The sequence below is a fragment of the Leptonychotes weddellii genome, chromosome 3, assembly GCF_054177405.1.
Source record: "Leptonychotes weddellii isolate Sample4059 chromosome 3, ASM5417740v2, whole genome shotgun sequence".
NCBI lineage: Eukaryota > Metazoa > Chordata > Mammalia > Carnivora > Phocidae > Leptonychotes > Leptonychotes weddellii.
The window spans coordinates 81,309,723-81,334,265 of NC_138371.1; the positions used below are offsets into that span (position 1 = coordinate 81,309,723).

At 33.8% G+C, this 24,543-nt stretch overlaps 1 protein-coding gene across 1 annotated transcript in view; it reads left to right on the top strand.

The window, feature by feature from the left end:
- LRP1B (LDL receptor related protein 1B) overlaps positions 1-24,543 on the top strand; it is a 1,719,891-nt gene that overhangs the window by 1,377,273 nt on the left and 318,075 nt on the right. Inside the window, exons 35-36 of the mRNA XM_081815486.1 lie at positions 15,264-15,453; positions 18,887-19,091. Coding sequence (XP_081671612.1) covers positions 15,264-15,453; positions 18,887-19,091 — 395 coding nt within the window. The remainder of the gene's footprint in view (positions 1-15,263; positions 15,454-18,886; positions 19,092-24,543) is intronic.

Below are 24,543 nucleotides of genomic sequence, written 5' to 3' on the forward strand. Positions count from 1 at the left end.
TGGGGCGCCTGGGTGGCTCAGTTGGTTAAACGACTGCCTTCGGCTCAGGTCATGATCCTGGAGTCCCGGGATCGAGTCCCGCATCGGGCTCCCTGCTCGGCAGGGAGTCTGCTTCTCCCTCTGACCCTCCTCCCTCTCATGCTCTCTGTCTCTCATTCTCTCTCTCTCAAATAAATAAATAAAATCTTTAAAAAAAAAAGAGAGAATTTACCCTGTTCTTCTCTGCTTTACTTAGAAATGATAAATACCTCTTCCGTTTGTCACCTATTTGCCAGAATTAACTAAGTTAAAGCAGCTGGGAAAGAGAGAGGGCAAAAGGATGTTCCTAGAGCAACAGGTGGCCACATAAGTATATGATAGAAGAAAATAGAATCAGAGGAGAGTAGTATTAAACATGAGAAAATATACAATATAATACAAAAGTGACCAATTCTTATGTGATTCTATCTCAAACCATTGTTGCACATTGTTTTCCTCTAAACAGGTTTATGTTTTAGTTAGATCAGTGTGTCTGAACATGACAGCATATTATTGACTTTTGATAATATAAAGGGGAAATATTATTCCAACGAAATGGTAGTATTAATGCCTTTATAAAAAAATTTTTTTTTAAAAGTAGGTTCCACACCCAGCACGGAGCCCAACATGGGGCCTGAACTCATAACCCTGAGATCAAGACCCTGAGATCAAGACCCGAGCTGAGATTAAGAGTCAGTCACTTAACCAACTGAGCCACCCAGGTACCCCATGCCTTTATCAATTTAATTTTGTGATGAGTGATTTTAAAAGAATAATTTGGTAATTTTTAGTAGATTTCTTAGTAAAGAAGAAGCTTAAAAATCAGATATTCTTCAGGGCACCTGGGTGGCTCAGTTAGTTAAGTGGTTGACCTTTGATTTTGACTTGGGTCATGATCTCAGGGTCCTGGTATCGAGCCCTGCTCGAGGTATCAAGGGCTCTGCTCTCAACGGGGAGTCTGCTTGCAAGTTTCCTCTCTCCCTCTACCCTTCCTTCTTCTCTCTCTCTCTAAAATAAATAAATACATCTTTTTAAAAAATCAGATATTCTCTATCCCCATTTAATTGCTCTACATTTAATTTAAAAATTAATTTTTGAGCATTTAAGGAGAATTCAATAAACATGAGAAATACTGCCTATCAACACAAGGTTCCGAACATACTGAGACAATATACAGATTATTTCTATATTCTAAGAGGTCAACCCCAGAAAGACAGTGCTTGTGCATATAACTAAGGGATCTTTGAGGAGCTTGAAACATGCTTGGGGAAGTAGACATAAAAGTTATTATGATCCAGTTTAATAAGTATAAAAATAGAAGTTTAGAGTTTGTGGAGAAGTGGGAAGATATGAGAGAAGTGACAATATGAGAAAGACATCTTGAGAAGACATTCTTTCTTTCTTTTTAAGATTTTATTTATTTGAGAGAGAGCATGAGCAGGATAGGGGCAGAGGGACAAGCAGGCTCCCCTCTAGTTGCAGAGCTCAACATCGTCCTCGAGAGTGGGGTTGGTGGGGGGGGGGGCTCGATCCCAGGACCATGAGATCATAACCCAAGCAGAAGTCAGAAGCTTAACCCACTGAGCCAGCGAGGCACCCTGTGAGGACATTCCTTCAATGTAAATGAGAATTTCAATGATTGGAGGAGTAGGAGAAGAGCATTATGATATTTTATTTTACTTTGATAGCTAAGGAGAAAGTTTCTGCAAAAAAAATGCATTTGTGGCATCTTTTTTAAAGTTTATATTTTTAAAGATTTTATTTATTTATTTGAGAGAGAGAGAGAGATCATGAGCTGGGGGGAAGGGTAGAGGGAGAAGCAGACTCCCCGCTGAGCAGGGAGCCCAATGCAGGGTTCAATCCCAGGATCCTGGGATCATGACCTGAGCCAAAGGCAGGCACTTAGCCAACTGAGCCATCCAGGCACCCTTTTTTAAGTGTATTTAATCTAGATGGTAAGAGAACATGATCTAAATCTATAACCATAATTCAGATATACTAAACTTCCCCTGCACAGATTTAGACTCTTGCCTTACATCCTCCTTGAGACCATGTCACCAAGAAGCTTTCCAGTCAACAAACCTAAATAAGAAATAGATATTATATGAGAAATTTCACAGAAAGATGCTAACAAGTTTTCATTGAACACCACACAGCAAATTCCCCATTAGATCTTGGTGTTTCCTTCCTCAAATTTCTCTCTCCAGCTATTACCTCATAACTTTTTTTCTCTTCAATCACATAGCACTGAAAAATCTACTTTATTTTCCTAAGCAATTCAGCTCTCATACTCTGGTCTTCTTCTCAATAAGGAAAAGCATAAAGTCTGATTTACCTTCAAACATGTTCCTCAGGACATCTCTTCAATTCTTTCTATAAGTGGTTTATCTAGTTATTTAATTACAATAAAGAGGTATCTTTTGAGAGGCAAATACTACTGCTAAGAAGAAAAAAATACTCCATAAAGTTAGCAAGCAAGCTTAAATCTCCTAAATTTTATTCTGAAGATAGAAGAATATAGAACTAAAAATACAGATTTGGAGTTGAAAGATAAACACAGCAAAATACAAGTTAAAGTGGTAAGGTCGTGTTTTAATCAGTAATGTATTATTGCTTAATGTAGGAAAGTCCAGTATTAACTGATTTGTAGAGAGATGATTGAATGATTTAAAGGGAGAATGAGGGAATAAGGAGTGGGGTGAGCAGGGGAAAGAAAATGAAAAATTGCAGCATTGGTCATCATAAATTCCATTAGGCCAGCTGTGTCTGTAGCTGGCAATTATGAAAGTTAGGATTTTATTCTCCCATAGAGACAGAGAGTATAGTCCCTATTTTACCTGATGGTTACATTTCAAAGGAATAGCTTTCAGGTCCTTGAGAATGACACTCTTGAGTTGTAGGAGATACCTACATATTAAAAGGGAGAGAGGAAGGATTCATCATTGTAAATTCTTTTTAGTAAATGCTCTAAGAAAGAGTGGTCAAGGCCTATCAGCAAGTGTTGGCTGGAATATAAAGTAAATTCTTTTGGCAGCCTTGAACTTTCTCAAGCAGGCACTTTAAGGGGATTTAGGGTCATTCTAGGGTTGCCACCTTAAGCTGTTAGAAAAGAGGTTAGTGTTTGTTTAATTTTTTAGCATGGAGACAGGGAGTGAATGAAATAATTTGTGCTGAGAGTCTACAGTTTTTAAACGCCAAGGTTGAGGGCTAGTCCAGAAGAGGGCTCAGAGAGGGTCTTTATAAGGGGTCATAGGATATTGCTTATAGTTCAAGTCATGAGATGTCTTCTATTTACTAAGAGCCTAGGATCACTCATAATGGGAAATAGGAGGAGAGAGTAGTAATAGATCTATAGAGAGAGGCAAGAATGTATAAAATCATGAAAGTCAAGCAATAGAGAATTATGGGAAGAAATAAAAAGAATGAGACACTGTGAAGGGTGACATATAAATCACCAAGATGTCACTGATGTGTACCACAGAGAACAGAAGGCCAAACTAAAGTTGTACTAGATGAATTTGGTCCATAATTTTTTCTCTTCCTCCAATAATCTTCCACTTTCTAAAGAGAAGTACAAGAAGTAAATTGAAGAATGATCCAGCTTTAGAGGAATGAAAGGTACAGAAAAACATAAAAATTGAGGCTAGTAGTTAAGACATCATTAAAATGATTGACCATGTTGTTCATTTTTGGTGGGCCATATATCATAGTTTGAGTACAGTAATTAATTATATGATGAAAGACAGATTTCATACTTAAACTTTGGGGTACAAATAAACATTAAGTTCAGTTATAATGAAAACACTGAAAAATAAGAAGGTAAAGGTTGGGAGAGGATGACAGCCAAGTTGAAGCCCAGAAGTGGTATTGTTGAGTGTGATTACTATTGAGTAGAGAAAGTCATAACAGTTGAGAAATGCTGAGGATTAGTAAGTATAAGATCTGATAAAAAAAATTTAGGTCACTAAGGATGATGAGGATGGAAATGAGGGGTGGAAATGGGGACATTTTATAAATGAATTCAGAGAAGACTGTAGAAATTAATGCTGGGGAGAAACAAATTTTAAAAATGAGTTGCATAGACTGAAATTATTTCATTAAAAAGTAGGTGGAAATTTGAAGACATTTTAATTAAAATGCTTGTGCGACTGGAATAAATGTTATGATGTAAACTTGTTCAGAAGTTTTGTACTTCTTAAAATCTATATTATGTTATTTGGCATTTAATTAATAACATGTTAGTGGGGGGGAAAGGTTTTTCTTCTTGTAGATTCTAGGGTCCTCCTTTTTGTGTATTTCCTTCTTTATAGTGCTGAGGATATAGTAAGTAATAAATAATTCTCCTTTGCTTGTCATTGGGATAATTGCAAGGAATTTAACACTGTTGTTATTTTGCTTTAAACGTTAGTTAAGTGTGTTTACAGTTATATACCTCCCACTCCATTTAAACATGTGTAAAGTCTGGGGCACCTGGGTGGCTCAGTGGGTTAAGCGTCTGCCTTTGGCTCAGGTCATGATCTCAGGGTCCTGGGATCAAGCCCTGCATTCAGCTCTCTGCTCAGCGGTGAGTCTGCTTCTCCCTCTCTCTGCCCCTCCACCTGCTTGTGTTGTCTCTCTCTCAAATAAATAAATAAAATCTTTAAAGAAAATAAACATGCATAAATTCAATTTTATTTATTCAAAACATTTCAATGGGGGTTATCTACTAAGGTGAACCTTTGTATTTCATATTGATATTTTTAGTTGGCTTTTTTTGGCTTTTTTTTTTGCATTATAGTATTTTAATATTGTGTGCATGGGGGCGCTTGGGTGGCTCAGCTGGTTAAGTGTCTGACTCATGATTTCAGCTCAGGTCATGATCTCAGGTCGTGAGATGGAGGGAGTCTGTTTGAGATTCTCTCCCTCTGCCCCTCCCCCAACTCTTGCATTCACTCTCTCTCTCTCTTTCTAAAATAAGTAAATAAATCTTTAAAAGAAAATATTGTGTGCACATACAATGCATAGTATTTTTATGTAATCAATGTATTATACATAACAAACGTATTCTGAATATGTCACAGTTTTTAAAAGATTAGAGAATAATCTCTATTTAAATAAAATTCTTACCACCTTTTCATATTGAGTTGAATGCTAAAACACTATTATTTCCTAGAGATCATGTGTTTCTATCCATCTCTTAAGTTCCTTTCTATTGCCAATAATAATTTCTATCCTTTTTCTTTGCAAAATTTGGCCATAGAGAATCAAACCTTTGTTCCACAGTCCCTGTCATCTGGAATAGCCTTTCTCTATTTTCCTGTTTCATAATTGCTTATCTTTAAAAAAAAATATCACCTCTATTCGGTCTTTACTTCCTTTCTTATGTCTCTCTTTGTTTCTTTCTTCAGAAAAATTTAATATTTTCTAATTGCTTAATTTTCTAGTAGTCCCACCCCTTTTCCACCCAAAGATCATTGAATATTTACATTATCAACCGACAAGTAATAATACTAAGACTCAAAGATATAGTTCAAATGGTTGAGATTATTCCAAGGGATGAGGAATAAATAATGTGAAGACCAACTTCTTATAATAAGGAGAGAATTATATTTTCAAATGTAGATTGTGCTGTCTTAGAGTTCAGAAACCCACTCCTATAACAAGTGTTATTTCTCCTATTCTATTTGTGGAAAATGGGGATGATAATTTATCCAACAAAGCATCAATGTTGCTAAGCATAATTGACTATAGCCTTGTGTAGAACAATGCAATAGTAGTAGTAGTAATAATAATAATAATGCTGACTTATATTTAAGCTCTTTGTACTAGGCACTGTTTTTAAACTTTACGTATGTTAACTCATGTAATCATCCCAAATGCCTTATGAATTTGGTAATATAATTATTCCTACATTACAAATAAGGAAATGAAAATACAGAAAAGTTAAATGAATTGCCCATGGTTGTATAGCTGGTAAGTGATAGTGCAGGGATTCAAAGCGATTATCTGAATCCAGAGTTTGTGCTCTTACTTATTACTGTACATGTTTCTCCAACATATTAGGTCTTGGGCATATAAGAATTAAAACATTAATTTGCAGACCCTGCCTCCAATGGATTAATATAGTAGAAAGCTATATTGATTTATTCCACAAATAATTTCAGTTGCTTTTTCTATGCCTGGAACTTTGTTCAGTGTTGGGGAAACAACTGAGAACAAACCCCTCATGTGTCCTGCTCTTATTCTGATGTGGGGACAGACAAAAAGAGCGCAAATAGCAAGGGGCAAAGAAAAAGAATACATAAGCATGTAGATGGTATTTAATTCTATGAGAATAGATCAGATAAACTAGGGGACAGAATCAAAAAGAAGAGGACTCTAAATGAAACCTTAGATAATACCTATATTTTAGAGGTTGGGTGGAAGGGTTGCCAGCAGAGGATGCTGGGAAAGAGACAATCAGTGAGATAAGGAGAGGACAGGAAAGAACATGTCAAACAAATGAGCAAACAACATCTCTTGAAAGGGTTTCAAAAGAAAGGCAGTATTGCTAAGTAATTAAATAAGATGAAAAAATGTGCATTGGATTTAGCAATTGAGAAATTGCTGGTATCTTAAAAAGGGGTAGTTTCAATGTAGTTGTAAAAGATGTCATATGATCTAGTAAAATGGGAGGCCTTTATGTTGTAAGAAAGAGTGGAGAGAAGAAAAGGACCAATGCCCTTGATAAAGAGCACAAGTAGTGGACTTCCCAGTTGTAGGAAGACATTCATTTCTCTTAAGGGCAAGATACAATGGAAATGGGCCTGTAAGTTTGGTGGGAAGCTAAGGGGTATGTTTCTGATGAATTTTAATATCAATACAAAGTACTTTGGAAATCTTGCACCTAATTTAATTGACTCCACAATTTTATTTTTTCCATCTAATTTTGTGCTTTTGTCAAAGAATAGTACCTATTTAAAATATTAACAGTGGAACAGCCCATAAGTTAAAAAATTATTAAATGAGAGGATGATGATGATACTGATCCCTTAAGTTTATTTGCTTGATAATATAAATTAATTTATACTCAAATTGTTAATGTCTTCATGAAATCTACAATTATAATACTTAAACCTTTAGATTCTTTCTATTTTTTGAAAGATTGGTCTCTTAATTTGTTAATCTCATAAGTTTTTCTTGGATTCCTGATAACAAAAGTTCTAAAATCTAAAGGTAAATTAGTATTCAAATTCATATTGTTCTATGAAGCATTTCACTTGCCGCTTACTATTGAAAAGATAACCCCCTCAAAAAGACATGTTGCTTTATAGCTTTGCTTAGTTGTTCTGTACTATTACAAATGAGTACTTCATTTTTTCCAAAGGGGACAAACTATTATACATGAAAAACTTTTAAATTTTTTTTATTTTTAAGCTGTATTTATTTGAGAGAGAGAGAACATGCACATGAAAGTGGGGGGGAGGGGCAGAGGGAGAGAAACTTCAGGTAGACTCCCTGCTCAGTGTGGAGCCTGAGGTGAGACTCAGTGCAGGGCAGGGCTTAATCTCAGGACCCAGGAGAACTTGACCTGAACCCAAACCAAGAGTCAGACACTTAACCTACTGAGACACCCAGGCATGCCCATGTGCAAAGCTTTTAAAAGGAAAAAGGACTTGGAATCTAAAAATCAAGATAATTTACTATTATTCTTGATTTTCTAAAGCCATTAAAAAGTCTTGTTTATTACTTAAACATACTTGTTCTAAGTATTATAGTGATTCAGAAAGAATTATTATTCAATTTTAATTATTTCTATATAGCTTAAAAACATAGACATTGTATCAAGTTACTTACATATGATATGTAAAGAAACAAATTTAACATCAGAATATGGAAGTTTAGCTTACACTGAGTCTCATATGTTTAAGACCAATCACCTGATAAAATAGCTTTAAAAAACCAAGAGCTGGCAGAGCAACAAAAGGATGTCTGGAATAACATTTCCTCCACTCCACTCTACTCCACAGAAATCCATCAATAAGAGGGAGCAAAGAAGCCAAAACAGGTAATTTTGCTGTGGATCAGAATGGCATAGAAGGGATAACATTGATTCAAGTCAGAGTGAAATCAAGGTCTGAAATCACCAAGTAAAGGGTTATTTAAAAACAAACAAGCAAATGAAAAATAGGCAGTAGGCAGAATCAGGCAAGAGATAATGGTTGTAGCACATGGGCGAATACTGAAGAAGTGAGACTGAGTCAGAAGCAAAGTGATGTAGAAAAAGGATGGCTATCAGTAATGTTAGATCAGATACCTGAAGAAGGAAAGGCAGAGCTGAAGAAGGAAAAGGAAATGGAGGGGGAAGAGGGGGGAGGAGGGGAGAGGGAGGAGGAAGAAGAAAAAGAGGAGAAATACATACAGTAATGGCTAAATAAAGTGTTATGCTTCTGGTGCAGAAGTCAACATTATAACTGCTCTTGACTGAAGTCCGTTTAAAAGACCCTAAGATTAGCAGAAGCTATATGTATGTGTTCTGTCCAATTAATAGTATGTACCACATTTATTATTTAACTAAACGTGTATAATTGACAAACGTACAGCAAATACTTTTCATGAAATTATTAATTTATCACTAAGGAATAGCTCATAAGCTGGATATAATGCTACATTTCTGTGAAGGACCATGTATACCTGTAGTATGAGGTTCCCAAAGCACTCATTTCTATGCCTTTCTTAAGACTGTGTTTTTGAAGTTGTTTCTCATCTTTTCTTCTGCGCAAGAAAATGACATTTTATGGTCCATTAAAAATAATAGAATAAAATAAAACATAGAAAAGCACTAATCATTTATAAATTAGTAAGTTATTCTCTGAAGGATATTATTTACAAAAAGTATTTAAGCAATGAACAGGTGAGGAGGACCTTACACCAAGGGAACACATATCTAATGATGGATCTTGAGAAACTGGGTCTTAGTTTGGATAAGAAGGCCTTCCCTTTCTTTATATGATATTAAGAAATTATTGTCTGTTCTGTTTATAAAGGAATTGCTGTTGAGATCATTTTGTATGGTATTAACTGATTGAGGGAAATGTTGCATTTTATCTAGACACCTGGAAATGGGCAGAGATGCCTGCTTCTCAAGAATATTTAAGTTCCTGACTTTGGCCTGAGGATTTACCGCAGTCTCACAAAGGAAATGCGGATGGGTTCTTAGTGACTTACTAATTATATTTCTCAAAGAAAGTCTGTACATAGAAGGTGTCCCAGCCTTTCCCCGGAGGGTGAAATATGACATACTTCAGTGTTTTAGAAACCTTGGAGTTTATATTTTTCCTGGAAGCCCTAGGCATTCCAATGTTAGTTTAATCTTACTTGAGTCAGTGCTTATCTCCGGTTACTCCTGAAGGAACGACACAACTATAATTAACCATATGCTCAATTTTTTAATGGCTTATATTTCTTTGCTTCCATTAGTGGTGAAACAAGATAAAGGCATTTGTTGAGACATGTTTGAATTTATAAAATTTTCAGTGGAGTCAAGTTCAGGCATAAACTAGGATTTTAATGGTTTTAAACCTGAAAACACACACACACACACACACACACACACACACACACACGTAAAATTAAGAAAAAAAAAAACAAAACACTGTCACCTAAAAGCTTCAAGCTGTTTCAATTTGCTTCAATACTCCCTTAGGGCAAATTGTTCCTTTTTTCTGGCAAACCCAAGTAAATAGTCCTGTTTGTTATGCAATGTAAAGCAAATACTGTCTTCTAACTTGGAAATATTTGAGGTAATCTGGTTCCAGGGAATTAAAACCACTTTTGGGATAATAGTGAACACTTGTCTTTGTTAAAGATAGATTGCATGACTGCAAACAAGTTTGTTTTTGGAAAGAAAAAAGTTCGGTTTAGTAAGTAGGATAATGAGGACAGAAGAGTAATATAAAGCAATTACCCATTCAAACTCTTTGAATGGATTGTGTCTCAAGAGGGATGAGGGCCTGAGGTTAAATACCCACATTCTTGAAAGATAGCTTTATTGCAATACTTTGGGCACAAGAAGGGTCAAATTCAGGTGGTCAACCATGGAGCAGTTGTATAGGTATGTTCATTGACTGGAACCACATCATTAATGGCTACTTGGATTGGGATCTCTCCATTATATATCTACAGTTATTTTTGTATATAATAGGCTATTAATTTTGGTTTATTTATTTAATGCTTGCCATATTACTGAACTCTTAATAGTTTTTCAGCAGATTCTTTGTTTTCCAGATATTTAGTCATAAAAAAAATATTTTTTTTTCTCAGTAGAATTGTCCCTTGTTTAAATCTGTAGACTATCATATAGATTTTGATTTTTTTTTAGTTTTTAGTAAATTAGACTAGTAAAAAAATGTTGAGCTTTTTAAAAGTTAAAGATTATAGGAACATAGAGATTCAGGGCAAAGTGTACAGATAAAAGCTATTGCTATAGTTTAGGTGTGATGATGGTTGACATCCCAAATATTTGGCAGCCTGTAGTGGGCCATCCCCAATCTGAATGAATATCAAAAAGTTCAGATCATACCCTGGCCAGTACCCTCTACTGGTACCTATCAGTCTTGGTATGTGATTTGTTAATGGCCTTACATAATCTGAGGAAATAAAAATGAAAGCTTATATCTGAAAGATATTTTAGATAGTCATTTTATCGTATTTATTAATGTGAAAATAAAAACGTCTTCAAACCAGAAGGTGGTAGTCTAATTTATAGTAAGAGATCTACATTATAATCTATTAAAATCAGTTCACCAGTTGAATAATTAGAAAAGGGAAAATAACCCACACAGTTAATCATTTGTAAAGCTTTTTGGTTAGGTAGACTTAAGAGAAATTAGCAGGTATTTTAATTTCCTACAATATCCTTACTGGCTAACAATTAAACCATGTCCATTTTTGTTCACCGACATTGTATACTATGTCTAGTAACCCTGTGGCTAGACTCATAATAGAAATATAAGTAGTTATCAAATTAGAACTTAAATTGTACCCAATTTATCGATGCTAATTCTCATATTATTTTATACATTTCCTTCAATAGAGCTCCAGATTTACTTTGATCATCCATAGACCATTTCACACATATAAAGTGTCAGTATTTTCAGAGTTGTGCAACCATAATGACCATCAATTTGACAATATTTTCCTCACCCCACCCCCCAGGAAAAGCTCATACCAATTAGCAGTTACTTTTTATTCTCCCACCCCATGCTCCCTAACCAGACAACCACTAACCTATTTTATGCCTTTAAAGATTTCATGTAAAGGAAATTCTAGAGTAAGTGGTCTAATGTAACTGGCGTCTTTCACTTAGTATACCATTTTTGTGGTTCATCCATGTTTTAGCTTATATCAGTACTTCATTCTTTTTTATTACTAAAATATATTCCATTGTATAGATGTACCACAATTCATTTATCCATTCAGCAGCTGGTTGATATTTGGGCTATTTCTGCTTTTGGCTATTATGAATAAAACTGCAATGAACATGTGTGTCCACGTGGATATACGTTTTCATTTCTCTTGGGTATGGACCTACCCAGGAATTGCTTTGTCAAGTGGTAATTATATATTTAAAATTTTGAAAAACTGCCAGACTGTTTTCCAAAACAGCTGCACTATTTTATATTCCCACCAGCAATGTATGAATGTTCCAGTTCTTTGCTGAAACTTGTTGTTACCTTTTTAAATTACAGTCATCAAAATGGATGTGAAGTATGATTTTGATTTCCATCTTTGTGATGGCTGATAATATCAAACACGGTTTATGTTTTATCAGCCATTTGAATACCCTCATTAGTACCTGGGTTGAAAATTGAGCCTGCTTCTCTGTCTTTAGATCCCGCAGACAAAATTAGGATGCTTTATACTACTAATATAATTTCAAACAACAAACCTTCTGATACTTCATGGCTTTAGTAAATAAGCCAATGAGTAAGAGAATAGGATACTTTCAAGAGGAGAGGCCATTATGATGTTTTGCAGTTAGAGCATATTCTTAAAATAAATATTATTTCCTGTTAATTTTGCTACAGGATTTAATCTGTGACTGTTGTTCCAGCCAGATGAATGGCAATGATTTGTACTTGTAGCTTCCTCCCAAGAGCATCTTCATTGCCTTTCCCATTTTGTAAGCTCTTATCCTGAACACTGTAAAGACAAGAAGGAGCTGTTGTCCCTTCTTCAGTTGTGATGAGATGAAGGCTTGTTCTCTAGGAAGTCCTCTGGGTAGTTATCAGAGTAGTTTTTGGTGTCAGTGTGCCAGGCTGGTAGGATCAATTTCCTATTCCATTTCTGTGGAAATTAGAATCTAGGAAATTAACGATAGCCATGGTTCTGAGTTATTTGCCTGCCTTGTATTTTTAATGAACTGACCTCCTCTTCTTACTTCTACAAAAACATATCAGGACCTCATTCATGCTTAGCCAAACCTAATTCCCAGCTCAAAGGAGGTTGGAGGGAAGGGACCTCTCTCACTTTTTTTTTTTTTTAAATAAGTGCATGGAATGAAGAGGTAGTATTTTTTACTTGGTTATGCATCACACTTTCAATATAACTATTTTGCTGAGGTAAAAAGTATGGAGTTGCAAAAATAGCACTGTTATTTATTTATTTGTTTGTTTATCTATTTACTTATTTAAATTATGCCCATTTTACATTCTTGAGTTCCAAAAGATGTTTAATTCTGTTTAATATTTTAGGGCTGGTTGAGTGGATAGATAGGCATTTTACTTTAATTTTCAAACTACATAATTATCTGCCAGGATCAATAACTCCAAGTTCTTATTCTACCTGTTCAACTGATTCAGGAGCCTTAGTATTCAAACACACACACACACACACACACACACACACACGAACCCACATTGTGTGAAATAATCATAAAAGTGATATGAATATCTTAATGTTATCTCAACTAAGATTTTTCATGATTTTTAATTTTATGTATGTCTTTAACTGGCTATTGTTTAATGACCAGTACAATTTAAATAGAGAATCAGATATCTTTTTGAGAAAAAGTGCATTACTGAAATACTTTAAAATGTAGCACCAGATTATGATTAAGTGTACTGTCAGGTTGTCATTTATTACAAAAATAAAATAAAAGAGATTGTACCTGGATAATGAGGTGTATTATGTACTCCAGTAAACCTGGACCTGTCAGCCATAGAAAAAGAGAGAGTCTGCTTCATCTCCATGGTGATACCAAGTGTTTTTTCCTGATGCGGCAGGGAAAAGGTGGCCATGAAGATGATCTGTCAAAGCCAGTAGAGGGGGAAGTGGGTATGAGGGTAGATGAGGGTAGATGAATGATTCTGATCTACATGGATTTTTTCAGAGCTACACCATTTCTTATTCTGTTTGTGAATGATGAAAGAGCATAATGCTGCTTACACTACTAATAGAGTTAGCTTCATTTCTAACATGGTTTGAAAGTGCAAAAAATACAGTGGAATGGATGATTTTTTTAATTAATAATGGAAGTACCTGTGATCAGTTTTAATCTCCCACCTACTCACCTCAAGTAAGAACACCATATGATTCATATAAAAAGAGTTTAACAGATGTTATTGTGATTATGTTTAATAATTTTCCCCCCATCATCTCTGGCCTAAGTTTCCATACTAATCACCGACATTAATTTCTTGTAAATTGTTTTGTTGAATGTGTGAGAGGAGGCCACTCATAGTAAATAACTAGTTATACAATTCATCTAGAGTCAGACAGGTTGAAACTAATGAGTCATTTGTTTGATTCTAGCTTTGTGTGGATTGAGCATTGGTGATAGGGGCTATAAACCCATCTCTAAATGGTAGTGCTAAAGAATACAGGCTTTTGGAAGCAGATGAACCTGTGTTAAAAATCTTACTTTAACTCTATCAGTCCTGTGACCCTGGGTTTCAGTGTCCTTTTTAGGAAAAGAAGAACAATAAAACTTCACAGAGTAGCTTACAGATAAAGTGACGCATGCTAAATAGCACAATTCCTAGCAGAAAGACAGTGCCCGATAAATGGTAGCTAATAATTTTATCGTTAGTGGATTCTTCTCTGTTGTGTGTAGAAAAAAAAATGACAAAACTTAATCACATTAAAGAAATCTAGTTCAAAAGACTTTAATATTGTTTTGCACTCCCACTAAGTTCTATCGAACATCAAACTAAGTATTTACCCATCTTAAACCTGAAAATAACCCTTTTTATTTACCTAATTTTAGAAGAGCTGAATAATTCCTTTCAGAGATTCTTTGAGAGAAATACAGTGGAAAAACTCTGCTTGTTATAATGTTAATTTCTTAGCATGACTGCCAAAGCTATAGATATCCTTCCCTGAAATTAAACATGCTAAGAGTAATAACTCTGAGAAAAACAGACAACACGAAGGAAAAACTATAATAATTTGGTTATACTAAAAAAGGTACTCAAAGCACCTCTGAAAAATAACACAGCTATCTTGTATAACACAAGATAGTAATTGGGAAAACAATTTAAGAAATAACTATTCTTGTTTTTCACACTGTCACTTTTATGTACTGGAATCTGTGTGCTACCATTTATCTTTTCTGACAACACTTAAAGCATATGTTAGCCGGTAATTAATTTCATTTTCTTTTACTTTTATATCACATTAGCTGAACAGAATCAAAGAACTTACTACAGTAACTTATTAAAACATTCTCTACCATTGTTTAATAGTTGGAAGTGTAGTGTTGGATTTGGCTTTTCAATACCCTTGTAGTTTTTGATGTGTTAACTTTTCCTTGACGTCTTCAGATATAGTATCAAGATAAAATTCATTATGACTATACCTCGATGGGAACCTCTACATATGATTTTCAAAAGCATCTGTAAATTATTGCACAGTGGATACTTTTTGAAAATTAATGATTGAGATATGAAAAAAAAAGAGACACCATTTTCTTAAATAAAAATTAATTGCTTAATTGAGGTTTTTTTTCTTGAGGGGGGTGGTGAGATGATTCAGACTTTAGTGACATGATTTTGCAAAAACTGCTCTTGTGACAAATATACCAGTTCATAGCTCAGTTTTGCTGTGTGTAATCAGCTATCAGTTGTAGGCATCAAAATTAATGTTTTTATTTTGGAGAGTTTGTGAAGAAATGATTGCTAAAATAACATGTAAATATATGAATATATCTTAAATTCCTTTTCTGTGCAGAAACTATGTCTTTTGTAGATAAGAGTGTAAATTTATTCTTTTCTTTCCCCCATCAGATGTGGGTTCTGTTGAAGGACTTGCTTATCACAGGGCTTGGGATACACTGTACTGGACCAGCTCCACTACCTCATCCATCACCAGACATACAGTGGACCAAACACGCCCAGGAGCATTTCACAGGGAGGCAGTCATTGCCATGTCAGAGGATGACCACCCACATGTGCTAGCCCTGGATGAATGCCAAAAGTAAGAAAGAGTGAATTGTTATTTCTTCATTATAAGTCAAAGATTATCAAAGATATGTTAATTTTAAAAAGAATTAACTTTTAAGACACAGGTATTCTTTGAAGTTTTCCTTTCCTGATTCATAAAACTATTTTTTAAAAAGAGCATTGTAAATGAGTAATTAGAATCCAGGCTTGTGAAATGCCAGGTATCAACTCCATGAGAATTCCAGCAAAAGCAAATTTAAATGATGAAAGGGAAAATAGAAACAATACTGTGCTGGGAAAGGTATATGAAGAAGACACTAAAGCATGATAAATGATAAATGATAAATTGATAAATGATAAATTGAAATGATAAATCTGAAAAAAAAAACCTGTTAACATGTATTAAAAACTAAAAGATGTTTCTATAATCTAATTAAGTAATTTTAACAACTGGGAATCTCTCTAATTGAAACACAGAAAACAACAATAACTCTGTGTGCAGCTATATTTTCAAAAGACTTGACAATAGTCTAAATTTTCCACATGTGTTTGATGACATATTGTGCAGGCATTTAAAATAATACATACAAAGAATTTGTGACAAGAAGAAATACTCAGGCTATGGTATAGAGTGAATAAAAAACAAAACAAATGAGAAAAAATTCATGTTTGGGGTAGATGCCATAAGGAAGCAATTGTATGAAAAAAGAAGAACAAAGCTTGGGTTATGCAGAAAAAAGATTTTTATGAAGTTCTGCTTCCATACAATATTATAAGAATATTTTACTACTGGAAAGTCCTTTTGTTCTTAAGCAAATAAACAACAATCAGACAAACCTGGCTTTTACCAAGTAGAAATAGAAGAGCTCTTTTTTAGATGTGGTAAAGAAAAAATGAAGAATAAAAAAACAATTACTGATAAACACTGACCCTGACCACTTGAAAGAAGAAAGGACTGCATAAATTAGTCAGTGTGTGAATAACTAAATCTGGACACTCTTACAGAGCTAGAAATGAGATTAGATTTAATTCAGTTAACACTTTCATCTTAAATGAAGACTCTGAAGGTTGAGAGAAAGCTGATTCCTCACAAGCTCTGGTGACTTAGTTCAGATGGACACAGGCCTTCAAATGCCTGGGCAGAGCTGCTTCTGCTCACACCACGGACCTATCACAATACAGCTTGTTGTTGAATCAACTGCATTGATCTTGACGGTTCACCAGGAGAATCTTAGGATAGTAGTAAGTGTCTGCAGTTAATCAAAGGAATTTCTAAGACAGTTTTGAAATAAACATAAGGGAGATGACTGACAATATTATATATGATTAGTTTTAATTGATAAGTGCTTTATCTTATATTTACTACATAAGCTAAAATTACACTTCCATCTAACATAGTGAAATGTAAATTAAACACATCAAAATGTTTTAATTGAAAAATTACATATAACTAAAATTTAAAGTATAAAAATATTTTTTGTTATACATATCAATGACACTTTCAAATCACTTTTGAAAATGTATGTCAGTTGGTTAACAGAAATTTTAAAGTAAAATCTTAAATTCTAGGTAAAAAACTATTTGAGTTCAAAACTTGGTTCAATTACTATAATTTTAATTACTCATGGCTCTCTGGCCTCCGTTTTCTTATTTGTGAAATGAAAGGTGAAATTAAAGGAATACTAATACCTTCAGAAATTCTGTAATTCTAAAACCAATAATTTAGGAAAATACTGCAGATAAGTGTACTTAATACTTTATATTATATGCATAACTTTTAAAATGTTTTAACTTTTTCTTTCAAAAGTCACACTGTGTGGATAAAACTACTGTGTAATTTAAGAAAGTGGAATGCCATTTGTTTTTGCAAATTTACTCATTCATAGGACAAATATTTTTGACACTTGCTCACTTAGAACACTCTCGTATTCCATAGGATAGATTAAAAGGCTATGAAACTTTTTTTTTTCTTTTAAAGATTTTATTTATTTATTTGACAGAGAGAGCGAGAGAGAGCACAAGCAGGGAGAACAGTAGAGGGAGAGGGAGAAGCAGGCTCCCCGCCAAGCAGGGAGCCTGATGTGGGGCTCGATCCCTGGGCCCTGAGATCATGACCTGAGCCACCCAGGCGCCCCAGGCTATGAAACATTTTAACAAAGAGCATAGTTGACCCAGCTTTTCTCAATTGTGGGGGTTATTTTAAATTAGCAAATAGATTTTTGTCGTGACTTGAATATTGTTCAGTAATAAGTGTTTGCATAATACTAAAAAACCACATATTGAAAATTTTGTTGTTTATAATTCTGCGTGACCTTTAAATGATTATACATAGAAATGGTATATATAATCTTGCTGTAAATATGAAATATTATTTCAAGTAGTTTTTCTCTGCCAACATATATTAAGCATGTTTTTTTCAAATATGTAAAATAGCCTGCCTGTCAGCCTCTCTCTTCCTCCCTTCTTCTTTTCCTCCTTTATTCCTTGTTCTTTCCTTGCTTCCTTCCTTCCTTCCTTCCTTTCTTCCTTCCATCCTTCCCACCTTCTCCCTTTTTCCTCCCCTTCCTGCCTCCCTCCCTCCCTCCTTTCCTTCCTTCCTTCTCTCCTTTGTTCCATTCTAAGCAGCAACAACCAGTCTTCAAATAAAATTTTAGGGACAGTCCTATAGATAAAATAAGAGAAGAGCTGTTTTGGTAAAAATAGGGATTAGAAACTGGAACTCTACAGACTCTCTGTTTTTCCAGTGACTTGTAAAAGCTTCCCCAAAGAACAAGTTGACAAACACTGATTTAAAGCATTCTATAAAAACTCTAAGTAACAGATAATACTTTTAGGGAGTTGAGACTAACCTCTGGAATTCCAAAATCAACATTGTCATTTATTTAAAAAATCACACTGACAAAGAGAGAAGAGAAAAGAAGAAATTAAAGAAATATAGTAGTTTATTAATTGTATTTCTCTAAGACATATACAAAGGAGAATGCAGAATCTAAAAAGCGAACCAGGAAAGAGAAGGAGATTTTGATATTTGCCAATTAAAGAAAAGAAATATAGTTAGGTTAAGAATAATGTCTAAGACAATGATACTCAATATGCTGAAACATGATATTAATAAGTTAAAATACATTTGCAACTCACAGAAAATTTAGGATAACTGTTTCATCCATGATTAAAATAAGTTTTCACTGTACATCAAACTGACTCAATTTAATCAAATTATTTGAGAGAATGTACAAGATAATTGTTTTTCAGAAGTAGTTTCTAGGTTTTATTTAAGAAACTAAGAAAAATATACATGCATATATAATATACATATCTCCACTTGTTACCTAGACTTCCTTAAGGATCATAGAATATGAGACAAATAATTTTGCTTTTTTTTAAAACAGCTTGACATCACCATATTTCTACTGTTTCTGTTGTTAATGAAAATTTTAATTTATTATCACAATTTTCATTTTAATTAGTTTAATGTTTTGGACCAACTGGAATGAACAACATCCAAGTATAATGAGATCTACCTTGACTGGGAAAAATGCTCAAGTGGTGGTCAGTACAGACATACTCACTCCAAATGGTCTCACCATTGACCACCGTGCAGAAAAGCTGTATTTCTCAGATGGCAGCCTAGGAAAAATTGAAAGATGTGAATATGATGGATCCCAGAGACATGTAAGTTAACTGAGAATTTCTTGATTATAGATGTAAGCAATTATACTTTTGAAAAAAAAATATACTTTGTACTTGCCTGAAATGTGTGTATCAAGAGATTTCAAAATATGTAATTGTTTGAACAAATTCAATTGAATATAAAGTTTAAAAGAAAACTAGATAATATTTTTGAAAAACTTGTTCAAGTGCATTTGCTACCATAGAGACAGTCTAACTCTTAAAACTTTATTCTGTGCCCTGATGGTGAAAATATAAATTGGTGCAGTCACTATGGAAAACAGTATGGAGGTTCCTCAAAAAATTAAAAACACAAATACCATATAATCCAGCAGTTCCACTTCTGAGTATTTAAACCAAGAAAACAAAAATACACATTTGAAAAGATATATCCATTCCTATGATGATTGCAGCATTATTTACAATAGGTGAGATGTGGAAGCAACCCAGGTGTCCATCAATAGCCAAATGAATAAAGAAAATATAGTATATTTATATAATTGAATATTATTCAACCATAAAAAAGAATGATGTTTTGCCATTTGTGACAATGTGGGTGGACCTTGAGGCATTCTGCTAAGTGAAATAAGTTAGAAAAAGGCAAATACCTTATGACCTCCCTTATATGTGGAATCATAAAAATCAAACAAGTAAACAAACGAAGCTCATAGATACAGAGAACACATTGGTGGTTACAAGAGGTGGTGGGAGTGGGAGAAATGGGTAAACTGTTTTTTTTTTTCCTTAGCTTAAATAAATATTTTTTAACAAAATAAAATAATAGCTATTGGATGAAAATTAGCCATCATCAGTAAAAAAAATAATAGTAAAATAAAAATAAAGGCCAATCATTTAATCTTCATAAATTTTAGTTTTCTAATATGCAAATTCTCTACCGAACTTTCAACGTTATTATGAGGATACAGTACAAAAGTATGTGCCCAAGAACATAGCGAGAAACTCTAAATGAAGCTATTGGATAATGCTTTTAAAATGGCAGTCAGGAAAATCATTGTCCTGGATGTGGTATTACTTTCTAGTAGGGACTGATACAGAAAATGCTTCCACAGTGCCTTATAGAAATGCTTTATCCACTTCAATTTATTATTATTTTTTATATACCTGCTTTGCTTTTATCCCCACAGTGTATTCTTATGTATGGTAATTATAGCCCCCCTACGTGGTTCAGTCATCAGGTCTCTAATATAACTTAAAAGATTTCTTTTGATACTTAAAAAAATATATGCCTAGTTAAGACTTTAACTCTCCATTTTGCATCCCTGTCTAAACCAGGATACTTCCTGGCTGGCTATAGTATACAATATTGTATTGTATATTTGAAGTTGCTGAAAGAGTAGATTTTAAATATTCTCACCTGCACCACCACACACACACACACACACACACACACAAATTCTAACTACGTGAGGTTATGGATGTATTAACTAACCTTATTGTGGTAATCATTTTGCAATATATACAATATCAAATCATGTTGTACACTTTAAGCTTACACAATGTTATATGTCAATTATATTTCAATAAAATTGGGGGAAAAAAGATTTCTGTCCTGTAGAAATGCAAATGTTGAGAGGAGAACATTACTTTAAAGGCTATGGTTTTATCCTACCACAGGACACTAACCAATTTTGTCTCAAACTTAGAATTACATATTACTTTTCCTCCACTTTTATCATCAAAAAAAATCTGATTTGGCCCCCAAACTGGGAAAGTATTTCAAAATTTATTACATTTTTACATCCATCTAGATTTCCTTATCTTTATCTTCATTGTAAAGGAGCAAATCTGTGTCACACTCATCTGGCTTTTAATAAATATGCATCTGGATAGTTGAATTATAGAAACCATAGGACTGTATAATGCAACAAAGATTTCAAGGTTATATAATCTCTAGTAGCTTCTGCTTCATTCTGTCTTTGAAAAAAAGAAATTCTGTAGAATTCCATTTTAACCAATAGCAATTTTTTATTTAATAAAAAGCATATTGAATACTGCAGAGATTTTTCTGTTACATAAAGACATAGGATAGAGAAAATGTGTTAACTTTTGACTATAAATACAATCCAATCTTGACATAAAACTGTTTTCATTTCTTCTCTCTGTTTTTTTTTTAATTGAAGTATGGTTGACGTAAAATATTGCATTAATTTTACAGGTACAAGATAGTGATTCAACATTTATAGACATTACAAAATGATCAATTAGTTTAGGTACCATCTGTCACCATATAAAATTATTACAACATTATTGACTATATTCCCTATGCTGTACTTTTAATCCCTGTGACTTATTTACTTTATAACTGGAAGTTTGTACCTCTTAATCCCCTTCATCTATTTTGCCCATGTCCCCAACTCCCTTACCTCTGACAATTACAGTTTGCTTCTGTATCTATGAGTCTGTTTTTGTTTTGTCAGTTTATTTTGTATTTTTGGTTACACATGTAAATGATATCATACAGTATTAGACTTTCTTTGACTTATTTCATGTAACATAATACCCTCTAAATCCATCTATGTTTTCACAAAAGGCAAGGTTCATTCTTTTTTATGGCTGAGTTAATATTGCAATATATATATTTTACATGTTCTCTATCCATTCATCTATTGATGGGCACTTGGGTTGCTTACACATCTTGGCTGTTGTAAATAATGCTACAGTGAACATATGGATATGTATTTCTTTTCAAATTAGACTTTTTGTTTTCTTTGGATAAATACCCAGAAGTGGAATTACTGAATTAAATGGCATTTCTATTTTTAGTTTTCTAAGGAAATTCCATACTGTTTTCTGTAGTGGCTGCACCAATTTATATTCTCACCATCAGCAGATGACCATTCCCATTTCTCCACATCCTTGCCAACACTTGTTATTTCTTGTTTTTTTGATACTAGCCATTCTGGCAGGTATAAGCTGATATGTCATTGTGGTTTTGATTTGCATTTCCCTAATGATTAGTGATGTTGAGCATCTTTTCCTGTATGTGTTGGCCATCTGTACGTTCTTCAGAAAAATCTCTGTTCAGGGTCCTCTTGCTCATTTTTAATTGAATTGAATATTTCATTGAGGATTTGTGCATGTATGTTTATGAAGAAAAGATATTAGCATGTAATTTTCTTTTTTTGCAGTGCCTTTGTCTCGTTTTGGTATCAGGGTAATGCTGGCTTTATAGAATAAATTTGGAAGCATCCCTTTCTCTTTAACTTTTTGGAATAATTTGAGAAGAATAGGTATTATCTCTTCTTCATATGTTTAGTAAAATTGTTTTTTGGGAGGTTTTTGATTACTGATTCAATTTCATTGCTAGTAATCATTCTGTTCACATTTTCAATTTTTTTTTTTTTTTTTCCTGATTCAGTCTTGGAAGATTGTATGTTTCTAGGAATTTATCCTTTTCTTCTAGGTTATCCAACTTGTTGGCATACAGTTGTTCCTAGTAGTCTCCTACAATCATTTGTATTTCTCTTTTTTTTGACTTTATTTATTCATTTGACAGAGAGAAAGAGGGAGAGCACATGTAGGCAGAGCGGCAGGGAGAGGCAGAGGGAGAAGCAGGCTCTGTGCTGAGCAGGGAGCCCGATGTGGGACTCGTTCCCAGGACCTGGGATCATGACCTGAGTTGAAGGCAGAGGCTTAACCGACTGAGCCACCCAGGAGCCCTGAATCCTTTGTATTTCTGTGTTGTCAGTTGTAGCTTCTACGCTTTGATTTCAGATTTTATGTATTTGGGTCTCCTCTTGTTTGTTTGTTTTTTCTTAACGAATTTGGCTAAAGTTTATCAATTTTATTTATCCTTTTAAAGAACCTTATTTTAGTTTTATTGGTCTTTTCTATTTTTTTGTCTTTATATTTCATTTATTTTTGCTCTGATCTTTATTATTTCCTTCCTTTTACTAACTTTGGGCTATGTTTGTTCTTCTTTTCTTTCTATGAGGTGTAAGGTTAGATTGTTTTTTGAGGTTTTTCTTGTTTCTTGAGGTAGGATTGTATCACTATAAACTTCCCTCTTAGAACTTGTTTTGCTGGGTTCCGTAGATTTTACAGTATTTTGTGTCCAATTTTATTTTTCCCATGTATTTTTTTACTTCCTTTTTGATTTCTTCATCGACTCACTTGTTTTTAGTAGCATGTTGTTTAATAACTACATTTCTGTGATTTTTACAGTTTTCCTCTTGTAACTAATTTCTAGTTTCATACTGTTGTGATAGGGAAAAAAACTTCTTCTTAAACTCATTGAGACTTGTTTTGTGGCCTAACATGTGACCTATCCTAGAGAGTGTTCCATGTGCACTTGAAAACATGTATTCAGCAGTTTTGGGATGGAATGTTCTGTATATATCTATTAAATCCATCTAGTCTAATGTGTGGCTTAAGGCTAATATTTCCTTATTGATTTTCTTTCTGGATATTCTATTCATTGATGTATCTGGGGTGTTATAGTCTCCTACTATGGTTATATTACTATCAGTTTCTCTTTATGTCTGTTAATATTTGCTCTATATATTTAGGTACTCTAATGTTGGGTGTATAGATATTTAAAATTGATGTATTCTCTTGTTGGATTGATCCCTTTATCATTATGTCATTGTCATGCCCTCTTTGTCTCTTGTTATAGTCTGTTTTATTTTTTATTTTATTTTTATTTTTTTAAAGATTTTATTTATTTATTTGAGAGAGAGAATGAGATAGAGAGAGAGAACAGGGGGGGGGGGGTCAGAGGGAGAAGCAGACTCCCCGCCGAGCAGGGAGCCCGATGCTGGACTCGATCCCGGGACTCCAGGATCATGACCTGAGCCGAAGGCAGTCGCTTAACCGACTGAGCCAATCAGGCGCCCCTATAGTCTGTTTTAAAGTCTGTTGTTTTTTTTGTCGTATTTGTTTTGTTTTGTTTTTTTGATTTAAATATTGCTGCCGTAGATTTCTTTTTGCTTCCATTTGCCTGGAATATCTCTTTCTATCCTTTTACCTCAGTCTGTATGCCTGTACGTGTAAAGTGACTGTCTTGTAGACAACATAGACATGGAACTTTTCTTTTTTAATTCATTCAGCTTTGTCTTTTGTAAGGCAGCTATGCTCACCACTGTACCACCAATGCCACCCATCCTATGTCTTTTGATTGGATCATTTAGTACATTTACATTTAAAGTAATTACTGATAGGTATGTGTAGTGTCAGTTTGTTAATTGTTTTTAAGATGTTTTTTGAAGTTCTCTTCTCTTCTCTTGCTCTCTTCCATTATGACTGACGACCTTCTTTAGTGTCATGTTTTGATTACTTTCTCTTTATTTTTTGCATAATTATACAATTTCTTCATTTGTGGTTACAGTGGTATTCATATATATTGCAATATTTATATATAATATATATTTATTTATAAATAATTATAAATTTTAAATTAAATATATATTATTTATACATATTTATAAATATATCT